Consider the following 17,468-nt stretch of genomic DNA (forward strand, 5'->3'; position numbering starts at 1 on the left):
AATAATAAATAATTTAAAATAAAATACATTTTAAATTTAATTATATAATAGTTGCGACCTTGAAAACATAATAAATAAATAAAAAGATTTGCGTTTTTTAAAAAGTTCAATGATATCATATTTGCAACCTAAATAAATGATAAATAGAATTAAAACGAGGTTGTATGCCCTGCTATTGGCTGGCAACCAGTTCAGGGTGTTCCCTGCCCACTGCCCGAAGATAGATGGCCATGTTTAATTTGTCCATATTTTGCTTAACAGAATTCTGTTCCTCCTCCTTTCTGTTATATTTTACACGTCATTTTGTTGTATTTGTTGTGCTCTGTACAGCCCTTTGAGACTTTTTGTGATAAAGGGCTATACAAATAAATATAACTTGACTTGACTTAGAAATATACAATCATTTTATATGATTTTAATTTAATGATATAATAGATGCAATCTAAAATTAAAAAATAACAAATACATAAATATAAGGATGGTATCTTGTTTTAACTTGATGAAATAAAAGTTGCAAATTTAAATACATTCTAATCCAACAAATGAATAAAAAGTATGTCATATTATTTTAATTAAATTAAATAATATTTGCGACTTTAAAAAAAAATATGTCAAAGTAAAATTGCATATTGTTTATTCCAATGATGTTATGATTGCAACCTAAAAGAAATTACAAATAAAAGTATGGCGTATTTAATCAGTTAATGATATCATAGTTGCGATCTAAAGTTATATAAATAAAAGGAAATTATGTATTTTTTTGAATCAGATAATAGCTACGACCTTAAATACATATTAAATAGATAAAGAAATTAGGGCATTTTGTAAACTTAACCATATGATGGCTACGACATAAAAAAAACAAATATTGACCAGCAAATTTGAAAATTTTGTGATGCAACAGTTCGTTGAAACCTAAAATTAAAATAAATACAAAGAAAAGATGTATTGGTTTCAACCTAAAATGGAAACAATCACAAATGAATACAAATAAAATGATGGCATGTTTTTTAATCTAATACAGTAGTTGCAACGTAAATCGCTTCCTGATATATCTCCCAGGCGCAGTTACAGATCAAAACCGTTAGAGGGGGCTATATACAACATTGCCACTAAAACAGACTGGCTCATGCTGCAAACGAAGAAAAGGAGCACTTCGGTATTCGCTAGCAAAAAAAGCTCGCTAGCTCTATCTTAGCCTAGCATGCGAAATCTTCGCTGAGGACCGAAAACATGTTTAAAAGGGTCAAACGCGCAAATTTGCGTCGACGAAACGAATCAGACGACGAAGAGCGCGAGGAAAACCCGCAGCCGATGCTGGCTCCGACGCTGTTTGGGCCTGTTTTGGAGCCAGTGCCGTTCCTGGAGACCACCACATCCTGGGGCAACGACAACGCCGGATTGAGCGCTGCAAGCAACGGCGTCTCGGCCGCTTTCAAAAGCATCAGGAGGGATAAAAAGGCCAAAGAGAGTGTGGTACCAATCGGAGCTAGTAAGGCTAGCTTGCTAAGTTTTGACGATGACGAAGAAGAAGAAGGTAAAAACACGAGCTTACTGGGACGCCATTTTCCTCACTTAGCCTTAATTAATATTGAATGTTCCGTACATCGCAGAAGAACTAATCTTCTACAAAAAAAGACTGTAGAGGGCTCGTGCATGCTATCTAATTTCACATTCACTTGTACATCAGCTTTCGAAATGAATCTGATTCAGGTTTTGATGTCAATGATTTTGATCGAGTTCTGAATAGATTTTTCACATTCAGAAATATTGGTATACTCATTACTGCGTTCTCTCACATATTAGTCCCTTTTTTATGTATTCGTGTTTATTGTTTAATAAAACGTGAATTTAACCTACAATTTAGTCCCAATGACTGAGATGTGTCTCGATCTATCTACCCTGGTCATATCCCTCGAGAGGGGTGTCCGACAGCAAGACAAACACATACAAAAAAAAAAAAAGTAGCAAAAACCAGACACCATGGCCAATCCAAATGCCCAAACACCTGAACAAGTTAAGCACCTCGGCACCCAAGTTGGTCATGCTTTCGTCTCCCAGATGAAAGGGAACACAACAAAACGGCCATGTCACTGTGGTCAGGGAGACACAAGACACACTCCTGTTCAACAGCAGGGCCCCACAGCTTTCACTGGTTTACCCCTGCCACATCATACGGGTGCCCAGCCCATCCTATAGAACGCGTCCAAACATCCCACTATCCTTTCACACCTCTCCACTCATTCCTATCACCAACAAGAGCTCTAGCTTCCATTATATTTAGACCTCTTTCCTGCAGGGCTCTCATAACACTATCCATCCACGTCAATCCCGGCCTTCCTCTTGGTCTCCTTCCACTTACTTCTACTCTGTAGATCACATGTGTCAAACTCCCGGCCCGCGGGCCACGTCCGGCCCGCCGTGTAATCGTATCCGGCCCGCAAGACCATTTTACATTATTGTTAATAATGGCCCGTCAATATGAACAACGCCATCTCATCCCTGGACATCATATTCTGACGTTTTAGTCACTGTACCTATTCCTTTATATACGACGTATACTATATACCAGGGGTCGGGAACCTATGGCTCGCAAGCCAGATATGGCTTTCTATGAGTACCTATGCCTCAGAGACAAATTTATTTGCATGCAAATTTTTCCATGTCGTTCAAAACTTGAGCCATTGATCCTGTTCAGAAACACGCAAAGCCAAACCAAGGCTGAAATACAAAGCAGTACTTTTCAGAATATATAGGGCACGTTTTCACAACAATTTACAGTCAAGGTGTCACACAAAAACAAACTCGTTTTGGCTGTACAACGCTAAAGAATCCTTTATATAAAAGCTCACTATATAATCTGTGTTCAGTGTTCGGATACTTTTTGTAAACGGCGCATTATTGTCAACACAACAAACAATGCTCACGTCCGATAATAAAACACAACTACATTCTTTATTGTTAGCTAGCGGAATAAACTTATCATTTTGGTGTCTCTAAAAGGACCAGAAGTCTTCCGAGTCAAGAAACCCAATCACAGCAAGAAAATAGTCAAGCAGCTCAAGAAAGAATACAAAGAGGACTTGGAGAAAGGGGGTGTAGTCAAATCAGGTAAACATTATTCAGCTAAGAAAGCAATGCATCGTTTTAACAAATAAATTGTTTATCTGTTGACTCTTTATTTCTTTGTAGAATCCAGCCATCAACCTGTCGTTGCAGTCAAAGAAGAAGCGGTCAGCAATGTGATCAGTGAGCATGGCGAGGGAGAAATGGAGGTGGACAGTGGTGACGAGCAGAAGGAAGATGGGAAAGTTACTCAAGTCCAGGGGGGCAACAACCACACGGGGGCAACATTCAACACACTCTCCTCCTTGAATATTTTGAGACCTGGTAACACATCCACCCCTGTTTCATGTAGTCTTACACTTTCAGGACCTAAAAACTTTTATCCGCTCTTCTAGGGGAGATCCCAGATGCAGCTTTCATCCATGCTGCCAGAAAGCGTCGGCAGCTGGCCAGAGAGCTCGGGGGCGACGCTCCTTTGGTCGAGACGGAAGGCCCCAAGAAACGCATGACACAGGAAGACCAAGACGGCACAGACGACGAAGAGGACGAGAAGAGGATCCGCTTCAGTGGCGTTCGCAACAAATCACAGAGGCAGAAGATCGCAGAGGAGATTGGTATGTTAGCTCGCTAGGAAGCGTCTGACGTTTGCCGCAATGGCCTGATTTTTGCCCGTTTGTGTTAAGGCATCGAGTGCAGCGACGACGAGGCGCTAGATACAGGGCACGATGAAGAATTGAGCCGATGGGAGCAGGAGCAGATCCGGAAAGGGATCAGCATACCCCAGGTCAGAATAAAGTTTTTTGGGGGTTGCAAACAAAGGTGGAGTAAATCTTCTTTCATATCAAATGTATTGTGGTTGTTATTTATTGTTATTATTTAATTCATTGTACAAAACTTCTATTTAAATGTTTTCTTTTTTTTTATTCTCAGTCGCTTGGGTGTATGTTTGCACTAAAACTGTTTTTTTCAGTCACCTCCAAACATAATAGCTGTGCTCCCACACTAAATGTCACACATTTCTAAGGGAAGCTAAGAAAAAGATATCCCTTATTCTTATCAAGTTCTTTTATCTTAACTGTGCACATTAAGAGCGAGAACATTTCAAAATAAATATACAAATGCTGATGCAGAGAGGGGGAAATAGTACCATTTGACCAATAATGGCTGGGGAGGTTGCATGTGGAGCAAACTTATGGCAACAGTAATCTACTGAAGCACGAACAGTTCCAATATGTAAGCTACGTTTTGAGGGTGTGGGGTACAGAAATGTTACACCGGGTTTCAGTCATGGTGGGCCGTCAATCTTTTTCAACAAGATGTCAATCTAAATGTATGAGTACACAAAAACGAGAAAAAAAAAGCAGAGAAGCCCGTCCAATCACAACATTCTAAGCCATGCGATCGATTATGACTCAGCTCTACAGTTTTCACATAAAGAAAAGGTAGTAGATGTGACCAAGTTTTGCAATTACTTCTATTGAAAATCTAAATTTATTTTAATGAGGAGGATAAATGCTTTGAATCTATCCAACATGTCATACGGTGGATTGAATATCATCGCTTGACCAATGGTCCCTCTAAGGTGCGTGCGTGTGTTTCTGCGCACTGGCTAGACCCTTTCAGAGCACAATAAATTCTATCATGCACACAAATCAGGACTCGTCATTTCGAAATCAAATCACAAGCAAATTCGTCCAGAATTACAGTGCATACAGGCAAAAACAACGCAGGTTCCCTCTGCGGTGTTTTAGGCGCGGTACCTTTAGGTCAATGTCAGCGCAAGATTGAGTAAATGAAAGAACCGAATTTTCACGCCCATAGGGCGCACCTTGTTAAAAGGCGCACTCTTCGTAGCTGGTTCTTTTTCTGTATTTATCACACATACGGCGCACCGACTCACTGGCCGCAAGTGATGCGCGACCACCTTACTCCACAGACGAGCCTACAGTTGTGCATATTAAAAAACAAAGCAGCGGGAGCAAAACTGAGTTTGGTTTTGGTTTATTTGAGTATCGATTGGAAAGTTAAACTCACAGATAAAAACTTGTCAGCGTTTGTTTTTTATCTTTCCCAACTTGCAAACCTTCGATTCATTGGCTGCTCTGTTTACATGTTCTTCATTGTAGCGTAGAAATCAACACACCACTGCAGACGAAAACACAAAAAGCATTCAATGGAGGGAAAGTGAGGTTTTGGATTTCATTCGTATTTAGGAGGACAACTGTTCCCCCTCCAGTAGCACAATGACTTTCAAATTGCTAGATATTCTACAGCGTTGCATCGATGAGCATTTGTGTGTGAAGTCTCAAACAAGAGACGCTTAAAAATCACAGGGCATTCATAGAAGTCGCATTTAGTTGGAAATGTAAACTATCCCTCAAAATCATGGGATTTCACCCAAAAATGTTGAAATGTTTAAAGTCGGTAGAGTAGTTTGCTTTAAAAAATATTATTGTATTTTTATCCCTAAGACATGAAAATCTAAAGATACAAGTGTAATTTCCCATATCACCGTTCGACTAGGTAGCTACGGGACCTTTATTGCCTACATCATTGTTGACGTGCAAGGTTCCGTCTCTATAAGGAAGTTCCTCTTACGACTCTGCTCACTCTTTCGGCTCCCAAAATGCTCTTCAGATTGTTTTTCTTGCTGTCACCCATGTAACATTAGTCACATAATGACATAAAAAGGCAAAAAAAGACATGGATTAAAAAGACACAAAAGAAAAAAGCTAAGAAAAAATGACACACGAGGGGGAAAAGGAAAAGGAAGAAGAGAAACTAGGGGGGAAAGGAAAAAGCAAGAAAAGAAGTAAAAAGCAAAAAGGAAGTAATAAATATAATAAAAAAGGAATCTAGAAAACGAAGAAAAAAGGGCAAAACAAATAATTAAAAATGTAAGAAGGAAGAAAAAAATAAAATAAGGTCAATTGGTTAAAACAAAAGAGAGAAAACAGGGAAATGGCCTGTTTTTTTGGGGTCTCTTTGATTGCTCCTGTGTAATAATGAAATAATTTGCAAATATCAAGTCAAAGTACAATATCAATACCGTACTTCCTCTAAAGTGTGACTAAATACAGTTCTGTATTGTGCAACTAATTAAATCCACAAAATGCTAGTATTAGGTACCAATAGATACTTTTTTAAAAACAGAAGTCTTGTATAAGACTGACGTGTGTGGACTGTGCGACCTTTCTGATATTACATTTGCCAATTTATTAAAATTTGAAAAACTAGTGTTGCCAGAAACTCTGCAAAATGTAACTTTATTTCCGGTTTAGGAAATCTTTGATAATAATAATAATAATAATTTCCTTTGTATTGTCATTCTTTGTAACAATGTACACAGAACGAAATGTCGATACACCTGACCCGTTGTAGCGAGCCGATGCAGCCGCAGCCAACAGAGGGCGCCGCCATATTACCAATTAGGTATGACTCGGCCGAGGCGCGAACCAGCGACCTCCCAGTCTCAAAGCGGGCACACTACCATCTAGGCTACTGAGCTGGTAATGATCTGGTTGCCACATTTGGGATTGCTTATGCTCACCGTTGTTCCAAGGGACACTCACAGACCGTGTGATTGCTCAGACCCTTGGAAGCTTAGAGGAAATATTTAGCTTGACATCAAGTGGCTCATTGTCTGCTCTTATTTTCCCTATGAAAACAATAACTTGTGTCATATTTTGCCGTCATCGACCAGATAACATGGTCCGATAATTTTTGTGCAGACTTTATATGTGATCATGTGTCACTTTTCTTTTCTGTCATTCAATCTTCACCACACTACCACAAATCTTATTCCAAAGCGGCCATGTTATTTCGTGTCTCCCAAACAGGTTCAAAGCAGTCAACAGGAGGAAAACACAGCCTACTACCAGAATTGCTATGAGAGCCAAGCTTATGGCTACAGCATGCCCTTCGTCTATGGCATGCAGGCCGAAAAGCACCAAAACCCGGCAGACGGCGCTTTGCCTCACTTTGGGTTCTCTTTGGGCAACTTGGTCCCCATTTCACTCGATCTGGTAAAGAAACGCCTCCAAGAAAGGTAGGTCACGTCCCTGGCTCTCGTTTTGTAGACGCCATAAAGCGATGTACAGAGACCAGATAGATCTTACCGTATATTGTAAGGCCCACCCCCTAAAAATAGTCTTTTGTGATATTTTTTTCATATTAAAGGTGCACCAGACCATAGGGCGCATGGAACTAAAATTACTGTAAGGGCCACAGCTGCACAATAAAAAAAAAGTGCTGTATTTTTGCATTAACCCCTTAACATCGGCGGGCCATCAGACTGTTGATGAACAAATACGTGTCCGAACAATTTCACTAGTCATATAAGTATGTCACGCCATATATAATTGGTAAGCTTAAACTTTCGGGATTCAAGATATGACGACCATTTCAAAATACTCATCACAGAAACAACACGGTCAGTCTAAAACAGATACTCGAAAACTACAAAGCCGTGATATCTCACCTTAAAGTCCCCAAGGAAGTTAGCTGATGAGTTGATATTCTGCAAAAATTGAGTCATTCGATCCAGGACGTTAATTGGTCGTCCCCAAATGGTAACTTTTGTTTACGCCTACCATTAGCAAAAATGTGAAAAATACAATGTTTAGTATTTCAGATTGTCATCAAATTTCACAAGGTACCAGGTAAGGCTTTAAGCTATTGTCTCACCTGTTCTTTGGCTAAGATGCCCATCGTACACTCATCTGCAGGTATTTAATTGCAAAAAAATTCAAGCGAGGATAAAAACCTTGTATTTCTTTGTGTTTTAACTCTAATTACTCAATGTTTATACCACTCGCATGGATTATTTCAAATTGGGACACTTACCTTTTGGAAGACACCAAACTGGTCCATATTCTTCAAACGGTTCAAGTGCTGCATTCAATTTATTTTGGGTACCTCTTGGATTGGGATTTTAGGCAAATTTTACAGCAACATTAAGGGGTAAGTCAGATTTTATCACAGATCAAAATCGCATACTATTGCTTAACATTGGATGCAATCGGAACCAGACCCAGATTGCAGGGTGGAGTGCTCTGGATCACATCTACTAGACCACTAGGGATACAGACACCACATGAAAATGCATTGGGTCTTCTCATCTTCACCCTATTTTTAGACACTTTACCAAGTTGTTGATGTTTTTATTGGCGTAAGAATATTTTCAGATATTAAAGCCGTCGGTTGTACAAAGCGCACGAGCTTCTGAACTGAAGGACGAAAAAGGCATCAGGGGAAGAAATTCTGACGTCCTGAAAGATAAAAATAAAGGCATGGGAGCACGTATGCAAAATGTTTGTCTTTTACACTGCGTACGTAGTTTGAGCAGAGAGAAAGTGAAACAGCATTCTCCCTAATCTTAACCTCCGTATCTCCCCGCTGCAATCCGGGTGTTCCATTCCCGCTGCATTCAATGTTATGCTTCTGTGAATAACCATCAATGTCTGTAGTGGTTTTAGTGTTTAGGATCTGGTGCTCAGCTGGTTAGGATTCGCTGCTCTTACCATTCCTATCTGGTTTGTCCTCCTGCCACCAATGTTATGCAATTGTTGTCAGCGAAAAAAATTGATCTATTGATCAATAATTACACACACACACACATTTTTTTCCCCATATAAGGCAATCTAGCTTATAAGGTGCATTTTAACATTTCTAGCCAATTTGCGGTTTTTGGGTGCACCTTACAGTAAGAAAATACAGTAAATATCAAGGCAATTGTTGGCTGCCTTCTTTTACTGTGTCGTTTGTCTTCAGGCTTGGCCAGATGAACGAGAGCCACAACACCAACACGAGTCGCTACACGCATATCCAAGAAGAGATGGCAGCCTCTGCGAGCGCTATCCTACAGCTGGACGGCTCCACCAATGACCATGCTGACCAATATCAATTCTTGCAAGAGATGCGAGGGTATGTTGGAGACTTGCTTGAGTGTTTCAGTGAAAAGGTAAGGGAGATTTCTCTCAGCGGATTTTTATTTCTGTCTTTGTGATCTTTTGACAAATAATATATTGAGAGGTGATGACATTTTTGGGCACTAACATTGCCCCATTGACACAAACATTTTGACATAATTTCAGAGATATGAATTGGATGCTTGATGTTCTCATCAGAAATAAATGTCAAAAGTCTGTGCCAAACTTGAATGGTCTGTCCTGACATGGTTTTGATCCTCCTGTATTGTAATGATAACTTCAATTTTGGAGGTGGATGATGATTTAGTACTGGTATTAAACCCGATTCCAGAGCACTTGCTCTGACTTCTGTCTAAAAAGTCATATCCAACATCTTCCATTTACAATTTCTCATTGCAATAAGTAGTTTGCGGGTGTGCATTGATGTTAACCAAGATAATATTGTCAACAGGATCATGTTTATTGAATCGAAAATTTTGTGGGTTTTCTTGTGTATTGGGTCACAGCGGAAAAACAGTAATAAATAATGAAAACAAACAAGATATTGGCACTCAATCTGTAAAAACCTGCTTTTTAATGCTCCCTCTACGACTATCCTGCAGCCAAGATTCATTCACAAGCAAAACAAGAAAAAACAATACAAAATATAATGTCGGCCTGCAATGACAGCTTACACTTTCTATAACATCCAACACCAAAGCAACTCTTGATATAATCTTTTCTTGAATTAATATAAATTAAGGTCATTTTTCAGATAGTCAACTAAATCATTCCACATTCATTATGAATACCTCTTAGAGTGGCTCTTCAGTGTTGTACCACCATATTAGACTTTAAAATGAGGAATTCCCCTTAGATGAGTGTCTGCTGTCATCATTAATTGGAATTTTGATATTACAGCACCAACATGGAGCAACCTGCTTCCCCTAAACTCAGATTTTTATTTTGTTTCTAGGCGATTACTTGGAGGAATGTACAGGCACCGTTGTTAAATGATTGAATGATGATGATTGACCGCGGAACAGCCCACAATGCTTTGCTTCTCTTTATAAGTTCTCTCCACACTCAACTTTTTGATGTGATTTGCAGTTTCAACCTCTGGGGAGTTTTTCCCCCCTTGACACCGGCCACCCTGGTGACTCACCAGATAGTCATTTTTTTTTCTTTTCTTTTTATCGTCCGTCTCAATCCTCCTCCTCCCCACAGCGGCGAGACGTTCCCGGTAGTGGGAGCCAGTCTTTTGTTGCGCTCAGAGGTGACAGAAGGCGCCGTATGTTTCAGGTGCCCGTCGTGGAGGAGCTGGAGACAGCCATGCAGCAGTTACTAAGGCAACGGGCCTCGCGGCTGGTCCAGAGACGACAGGATGATATAAAAGATGAATCGGCGGAGTTTGCAAGCCTTTCAAGTCAGTCCATCTCGAAGGTTTTTATGATTCTTTCGAACGGCCTTGTTAATTCCGTGCGAGTGGGCGAGCTTGATGACAGTGCGCTTGCCATATTTTACCCCCCACTTCACCCTTTTTTAAGAAAAGTCTCATCCGGCTTGTTTGAGTGTGAGCGAGCATGAGAAAATTTCATGTATAGTTTTGCATGGCCGAGTCTCGCTGTAAGAGAGTAAAGTTAACTTGTGACTTTTAAAAGAAAGATATTGTTGCAGAAAGGTAAGTGAAGTGGAAAACTAGAAAGGATGTCAACACCACATTTTTTTATAAGAATACACTGGACATATTAGTTTCAGCATGGCCTTCTGATTCATATTGCTTCAGTGAATTTGATTTGTCTATTGTCATTGACAACAACATCGTGAAGATTGTTTACAACGAGATCAGACACGGCACCTCAGGATAAACATGTAATAAATAATATATTTTTAAAAAATATTAGGATAGGCAACATTTACAAGTTTGTGCTTGTAGACTTGTTCAAATTGTAAATCCGCCAGAAAATAGTGCTATCTCATGTAGCTGCTACTTTGTGAAAATAAAAATCATGAAATAAGTTATGAATGTGCATTTCTCAACACATTCCTAAATATATCTTGAAGCAGAATAATGTGCACTTTTCATAAGTTGCTAATTTCCCCTCCCCACCCCCCTCAAAATGATCAGCACCTATCAATTATCAGCTTTAATATGAGGTTTATCTCGCTGCAAGACAAAACTCTATTATCAACTGTTTAGCGAAGTTTAGAGTGACGACATAATAAGACGAGCGTCCCTCACATGGTCCCCGTGTCTTTCAGATAAAGCTGTCAAAGGCTCCAATCTTGACGCGTTCGGCCGCGACCGCACGCTGGCTCTGGAGAGCAGTCGCCAGAGAAGAATAGCAGAAAGAGAGGCACGGAGGTACAAATTGGGAAAAATAACTTAATCTTTAAATTTGAATTCATCATCTGATCCGAATCTTGGTCTCCTTAGAGCTCGGCGCCGCCAAGCCCGAGAGCAGAAGGGAAACTGGACCGAGCACAAAGAAGGCTTGTCGTCAGACGACGAAGAAACGTCCACGGACTGCACCAGCTTCAGCATGGAGCACGGTACTCAACGTCGCACCCCACCAGAGTGGAGGAATCTCCCATCTGACGTTATCTCGCCATGTCACAGATCGCATCCTCCGAGAATGCAAGAAAGTTTTCGAGGACGTGGTGGAGGACTTTCATTCCATGGACGCCATCAAGTCCCAATTCGAAGTGTGGAGGCGAATATACTATCAGTCCTACAAAGACGCCTACATTGGCCTCTGCTTGCCAAAACTTTTCTGCCCCCTCGTCCGTCTGCAGCTGGTCACGTGGAACCCTCTCGAGGTAAGGGCCCGTCGCCGACTTTGCCTTTGAGAGTTTGCTTCCGGCTTGCTGAGTACCACTTTCTGACGCAGGTTCAATGCCCAAACTTCGAGTACATGCTATGGTTCGAGACCCTGCTCTTTTACGGCTTTGAGGAGAACATCGCCTTGCAGAAAGAAGACTGCGACATCGGCCTGCTGCCAGCCATCGTTGAGAAGGTCATCCTGCCCAAGCTGACAGGTAGACCACTAAATCTCACCTGCTTTGAGGAAGGGGATGGGGAGACGTGATGATTGCATAAAAGAAAATATTGACTATTTAACCCCTTTGGGCGCAATACTACTAATCTTCCACTATTGGCAGGAGCACTGTAGTGTGATCTATGTACCGTATTTTCTGCACTATAAGGCGCACCTAAAAGCCTTTATTTTTTTCAAAAGCTGACCATGCACCTTATAATACAGTGCGCCTTATTTAAGGATCAACATTAAGTCACAAAGTCTTCCAACTAACTTGCAGCCGCCGACTAGATTTTATCCCGAACGCCAAGTAGTACACGGTGTATGCTGGGATTTATTTACCGGCGTTTCATTGGCTAACCAATGTGTCAATCATCATTTGAATCGATCACTATTGGCTAAAGTTATTCGGAGGTCAAGGGGCGGATCCTTTTTATCATTTACAGGCTGGCATTGGCTTCGACGGCAAAAACTATTTTTTCGGGGTGCGCCCTATAACCCGGTGCGCCTTATAGTGCGGAAAATACGGTATATGTGGAGCGAGAACTTGTCTGGTTTGCAAGTAAATCGTTCAATTTTTTCATCATCAGTCAAGAGTTCATTATTGCAGATCTGCTCGAAGGACCGAATGATAAGTATGAAGTTTAGTAGACGCTCTAAATAAAAGATTGCAACTTGCAAGGAGAACAGGTAAAGAAGCTAAACTTAAGAGATTCCAATTTGTTACAAAGGCCTCCCTTTAGCTCGTTCTTTATTTTTAACACTTATGTCGTGTTAGGATCTACAGTGACCTGTTCCAAGATTGTAATGGGTAATAACGTGTCTCAGGGGCCATAAAATAGAATTCCAATGGGAAAATATTGTTTTGGATGTATAAAGTGTTTAAGATGTTAAATGTATTGCACGATACTCGTTTCTTGTAGTGATCAGGACGGAGTTAGACCGGGTCAAAATCGACCACTAGCAATGGTGATGCTGATTCCCAACACAAGATGAGTGTTAAATCTCCTTGGTTACAAAAGCAAATCTACCATATAGGGTGCGGAAAATCAACGAACAGCAACACGATTAGCCGGTAGTCACTTATGTAAACATTTTATGATGGACTACAAACAATGCGCAATAAAAGTCACAACAAACTGGCATCGAATGCATTCTCCTTTGCAGGTGTCTAATACTAAAAACGGGAAAAAAAATGATCAATTGCCTAACAAAACGCTGTTGTTATCTATCGGCTGACTATGTAATACTTTTCCTGATCCAATTGATGGCAGCAAACTGTTGCATTTCAATAATCTGAGTAGGGGCTGGTGGGCATGAAAAAAGTTGAACTTTGGAGATGTCTAGCCTTTTAAACTGTCCTCATTTTATGTACTGTTTCTTCTGTAATATTCGCTCCGGCTTTCAAGCAGCATGATAAGGACAAAAAACATTGGTCGCACGTTTCAGAGGAAGTTTGTTTGGTAAAATCCAACTTCTCGGTTTTATTTAACCGCCAGTGGTGAAACGATCAAAACTGGCTTAGAGTATAGTGACGATTAAAAAGCACAAAAGCAGACTGGAGCCGAAAATGGCTTTTTGTTTAAAGGGGTAGTGTGTAATATTTACTGCCTCTTAGTGATATAAAAACAAATAACATTCATTCAGGGAAAACAAACTGATTGGAATACTAGGCAAAAAAAACTTTATTCTTACCAATGTGAATTTGTATAAAAAAAAATATAGGTCAAGAAATGTTTCCTTTTTAAGGTCGTCGCCATGTCTGTCTGGCAACTTGCTGCTACGCTGTGCTCCGTGGCATAGGTTTTCGTTTGCCAGACAATACATAGCCAATAGTTGTCAAATATTTCACACTGGGTCTTTAAACATCTACTGGCGGTGTGCCTTGAGATGTATTTTTCATGCAAAGGTATGCCTCGGATCACTTGAGGTTGACAAAAAACTGCAAATATTTTGCTTTCTTGGCTCTGAGTCAAAAAAGTGAAATAGGATTTTGACTCACAATTTTCTGGGGTTGGCACAGCGCTGTCGGAGCAAGTGTGGGACCCGTTGTCGCACAGCCAGACATCGCGGCTAGTTGCGTTCGTCCGTCGGCTGATGAAAGGCTACCCCACGGTTCTGCACGGTGACAACCAATACACGCGGGTGAGTGAGGCTTTTCCTGCCAAATAGCTACAATCTCAAGCTTCTTATTGGTTTCGTACGAGTGCTTGAAATCCTTGAAAAATTATTTCATTTTGGATGGAATGCCTGCAAATACTTGAAATTGTTGCCATGTTTCTCGTGAATAAATCTTGAAATGAGGCAGACACTGCTCTCTAGTGGCTCTGCTCTGCCATTGCACCATGAAATGTGTATTAGTGCGAAGATTACGAATCAGTAATGGACATTTATTATGGGCTATGTAAGAATTAGTATTTCCTAGTGGTAAATTGTAATTGGAAGAACTTCCCACATCTATAAATGTAAGCTACATATTACTGTCAATTTTGCCCGACACCTTTATGTGGAGACATTTGTCTCAAAAAATTTTACACAAGTATTGTTCAGATACTCAAAAATATTTGTGATTTACTCAACATTTAAAAATCATTTGTCTTGATAAATGGACACGCAAGATTAAAAATTGCATATGTAAGTCGCAAATATATATGTTGACCTTTTTGAGGACTTGGGGAAACACGTGCGGCTATATTTGTGGACCTGAAAAATTCATGAGTCAGAGACCTGGTTTCTTCTTTAAATGGTACTGAAGACATTTAAAAGTTGGCCTTGTAAGTTCCTAAAAGGTGCTTGAATTTGGCCATGAAAAAAAGTGCACGAACGCTGTTCTTAACTTAAGAAGCTTTAGATTCTAAAAGCACGCCGTCTTGTTGGGCAGGAACTGTTGAAAACGGCAGTGATGCGGATTCGCCGGACACTGGACGAAGACGTCTTCCAACCACTCTACCCCAAAAAGTAGGATGTCAATTTGCCTAAATTATTTTTGACATTTTCTCACACTTTTGTTGCATTCTTTTAGTTTGCTGGAAAACAAAAACGGTGGGCCCTACTTGTTCTACCAGAGGCAGTTTTGGACGTGTGTGAAGGTTTGTAGACACAGACTTGCCTGTGGTTTTTTTTTTCGTGCATTTGCTTATGAGATGTAATAACCGTTTTGCTAGTTGTTGGGGAACATCTTGCAATGGGAAGGGATCGTCTCCACGTCCTGTCTGAAGGACCTGGCTTTGGACAGCACTTTAAACCGCTACATCCTGTCGGCCCTGCAGACCACTGACCCCAGCGAGGACAACGTTCGCAAGACCCAGAAGGTAGACCAAATCCAGGCAGAAGATGTTGATTCTCCTTTGCTTAAAGATTTTGAAGTCTTCATTTTAATTGATAACAACATAGTAGAAGAGCATTCCCCCATTTATTTTAAAAATAAGGCCCCTATTGGCATTTAAATGTCTTCAATCCAATTTTAGAAAGTCTTAAAAAGGTGAATACATTGATAAGAATGATATATTTTTAAAAATATTTAGTACATTTAACAAAAGTCGATTTACTTTTGTGTCAGCATCGCGTGACCACAACTATCAAAATGGTGATGTGGTTTCAGTCGAGACTTTTGGAGCAGACGCATGTCTTAGGTCTAGCCACAATACTCATAGCAACTTCAGACAGAGACGTTTACTTTGGACCGTGGGAAAGTGTCGATTTAATATGAAGTGGCTGTCTGCTGAATACTTTTCGTCATGTGCCAGGTAATGCGTGCGAGGCACGATGTATTGTGTGCGAGAAGTTTTTTTTTGTTTTTGTTTCAAGCCTGTTTTTTTTTGAGAGTTGAATTTGATTTCAAAAGTCTTAAAAAGTAAAAGAATTTGGATCAAGATAACCTTATGCATAAAAAGACGGTCTCGAAACGTCCTCTGCTGGACCAAAGTGCTACTACAAGTTCGTCACTGGATCAAAAGGAAATTCCATGCACTCATATATTAGCATTGAACTCCACAACAAATCAATGATGAAATTTGTTGTCAACGCTTTTAATAATTGTATCGATTCGTTGTTGTAGCCCTAAATGCAGCATCAAAGATGCATTTAGAGCTGTCCCCCTCCCCCATCTGAATCGTTCGATTACCTCTTTCTATGACCCCCAAATAAACAACCCTCTGGAGGAAAAGACAAACGGTAACTTGTTTGAAAATCAAGACCTCGTGGTGTAAAAGCTTTCTCTTTTAGGTGGTGGAGTGTTTGCCGGCGCAGTGGTTCAGCGGACTGGGGGGCCAGCAGACTCTGCCCCAGCTGGAGCCACTCTGTCGCTACCTGGTCCACTTGGCCAACTCGTTGCATCGCGCCAGTTTGGGGGCCTCCGATATCGAACGCCGTGCCACAAAGTAGGAACCGCTTGCTCTCCTCCGCTAGCTTCAACGTGATTTACGACCCGACTTCTTCTTCCAGGGATCAAGTGAAAGAGATTGTGAAGATGCTGGTGCACATGAAGGCAGTGGACCACCTCATCGCCTTGACTGCTGAGCAAGGCATCAAGGACATCAAGTCTCTCTTGGAAAGCAAGTCGTAGAGGCACAGCTCTGTAAATATTGTCATTTGTGTATATTGTGACACTGTATAATGATCTAAAAAAAACAACTACTGACTTAGTAGGAAAAAAAGCCGTGACTAGTGGCAAGTTAAACAAAAACTCACGTTTTCTGTGCTAAAAGTGAGCCTCGTTTCCACCACTGAAAGAAAACGAAGGTTGCTGCTCCTCTCACAAAACATCACAGTACTTCTGTAGTATTTTTTTATGTTTGTTTGCTTGTGAATAAAAGTTGGAAAGTTCAAACTTTATTTGAGTCTAGAGCAGGGGTCAACAATCTTTACAAAGCTGAGGGCTACCGATTATCTTGAAAGGATACCAGTTTCATGCGCAGTCCTGAAATAATCTGTTTAGACTTTGTTGTCACTATCTTATGGCTGAAGCCCATCCCAGCCATCTCCGGGCAGTGGGCAGGGGACACCCTGAACTGGTTGCCAGCCAATCGCAGGGCACACGGGTACAGACAACTCATTCGCTCATTCACACCTAGGGCCAATTCACCTGAAATGCATGTTTTTTGGAACGTGGGAGGAAACCGGAGTGCCCGGAAGAAACCCACGCAAGCACAGGGAGAACATACAAACTCCGCACAGGAAGTCTGGAGCTGGATTTGAACCCATGACAGGTTCCCATGACATGAACTGTGCCGCACAAGCGCTAACCACTGCGCTGCCGTGCTGCCCTAGGTTTAACATATATTTCAGGAAAATGGGTTGTCAAGACACTGCTCCGAAGGACGGCGTTCTATGATTAAAAAGTCAATTGGAGAGGGGAGAACCTATAAAGAGGAGCAAAGAATTGTGGGCTGTTCGGCTAAAATGATCTCCAATGCCTTTAAATTGGTAGAAAAAAAACAGTGACACATGGAAGAAA

The 17,468-nt window shown here is 40.8% G+C and overlaps 1 protein-coding gene across 1 annotated transcript; it reads left to right on the top strand.

Annotated features, from left to right (window-relative positions):
• The first annotated feature begins 1,124 nt into the window (after window positions 1–1,124).
• paxbp1 (PAX3 and PAX7 binding protein 1) lies at window positions 1,125–16,846 on the top strand. Its single transcript, XM_088321153.1, has 18 exons — window positions 1,125–1,537; window positions 3,004–3,111; window positions 3,193–3,390; window positions 3,462–3,680; window positions 3,750–3,850; window positions 6,906–7,114; window positions 8,839–9,028; window positions 10,278–10,401; window positions 11,238–11,340; window positions 11,413–11,528; window positions 11,596–11,795; window positions 11,867–12,014; window positions 14,037–14,158; window positions 14,895–14,971; window positions 15,036–15,102; window positions 15,178–15,324; window positions 16,238–16,392; window positions 16,457–16,846. Exons 1-18 carry the CDS (start codon window positions 1,234–1,236, stop codon window positions 16,575–16,577), a joined length of 2,709 nt encoding a protein of 902 aa, XP_088177279.1. The 5' UTR covers window positions 1,125–1,233; the 3' UTR covers window positions 16,578–16,846.
• Window positions 16,847–17,468: the final 622 nt, after the last annotated feature.

The sequence above is a fragment of the Urocampus carinirostris genome, chromosome 17 (assembly GCF_059441175.1).
Source record: "Urocampus carinirostris isolate Australia breed hairy pipefish chromosome 17, RoL_Ucar_1.0, whole genome shotgun sequence".
NCBI lineage: Eukaryota > Metazoa > Chordata > Actinopteri > Syngnathiformes > Syngnathidae > Urocampus > Urocampus carinirostris.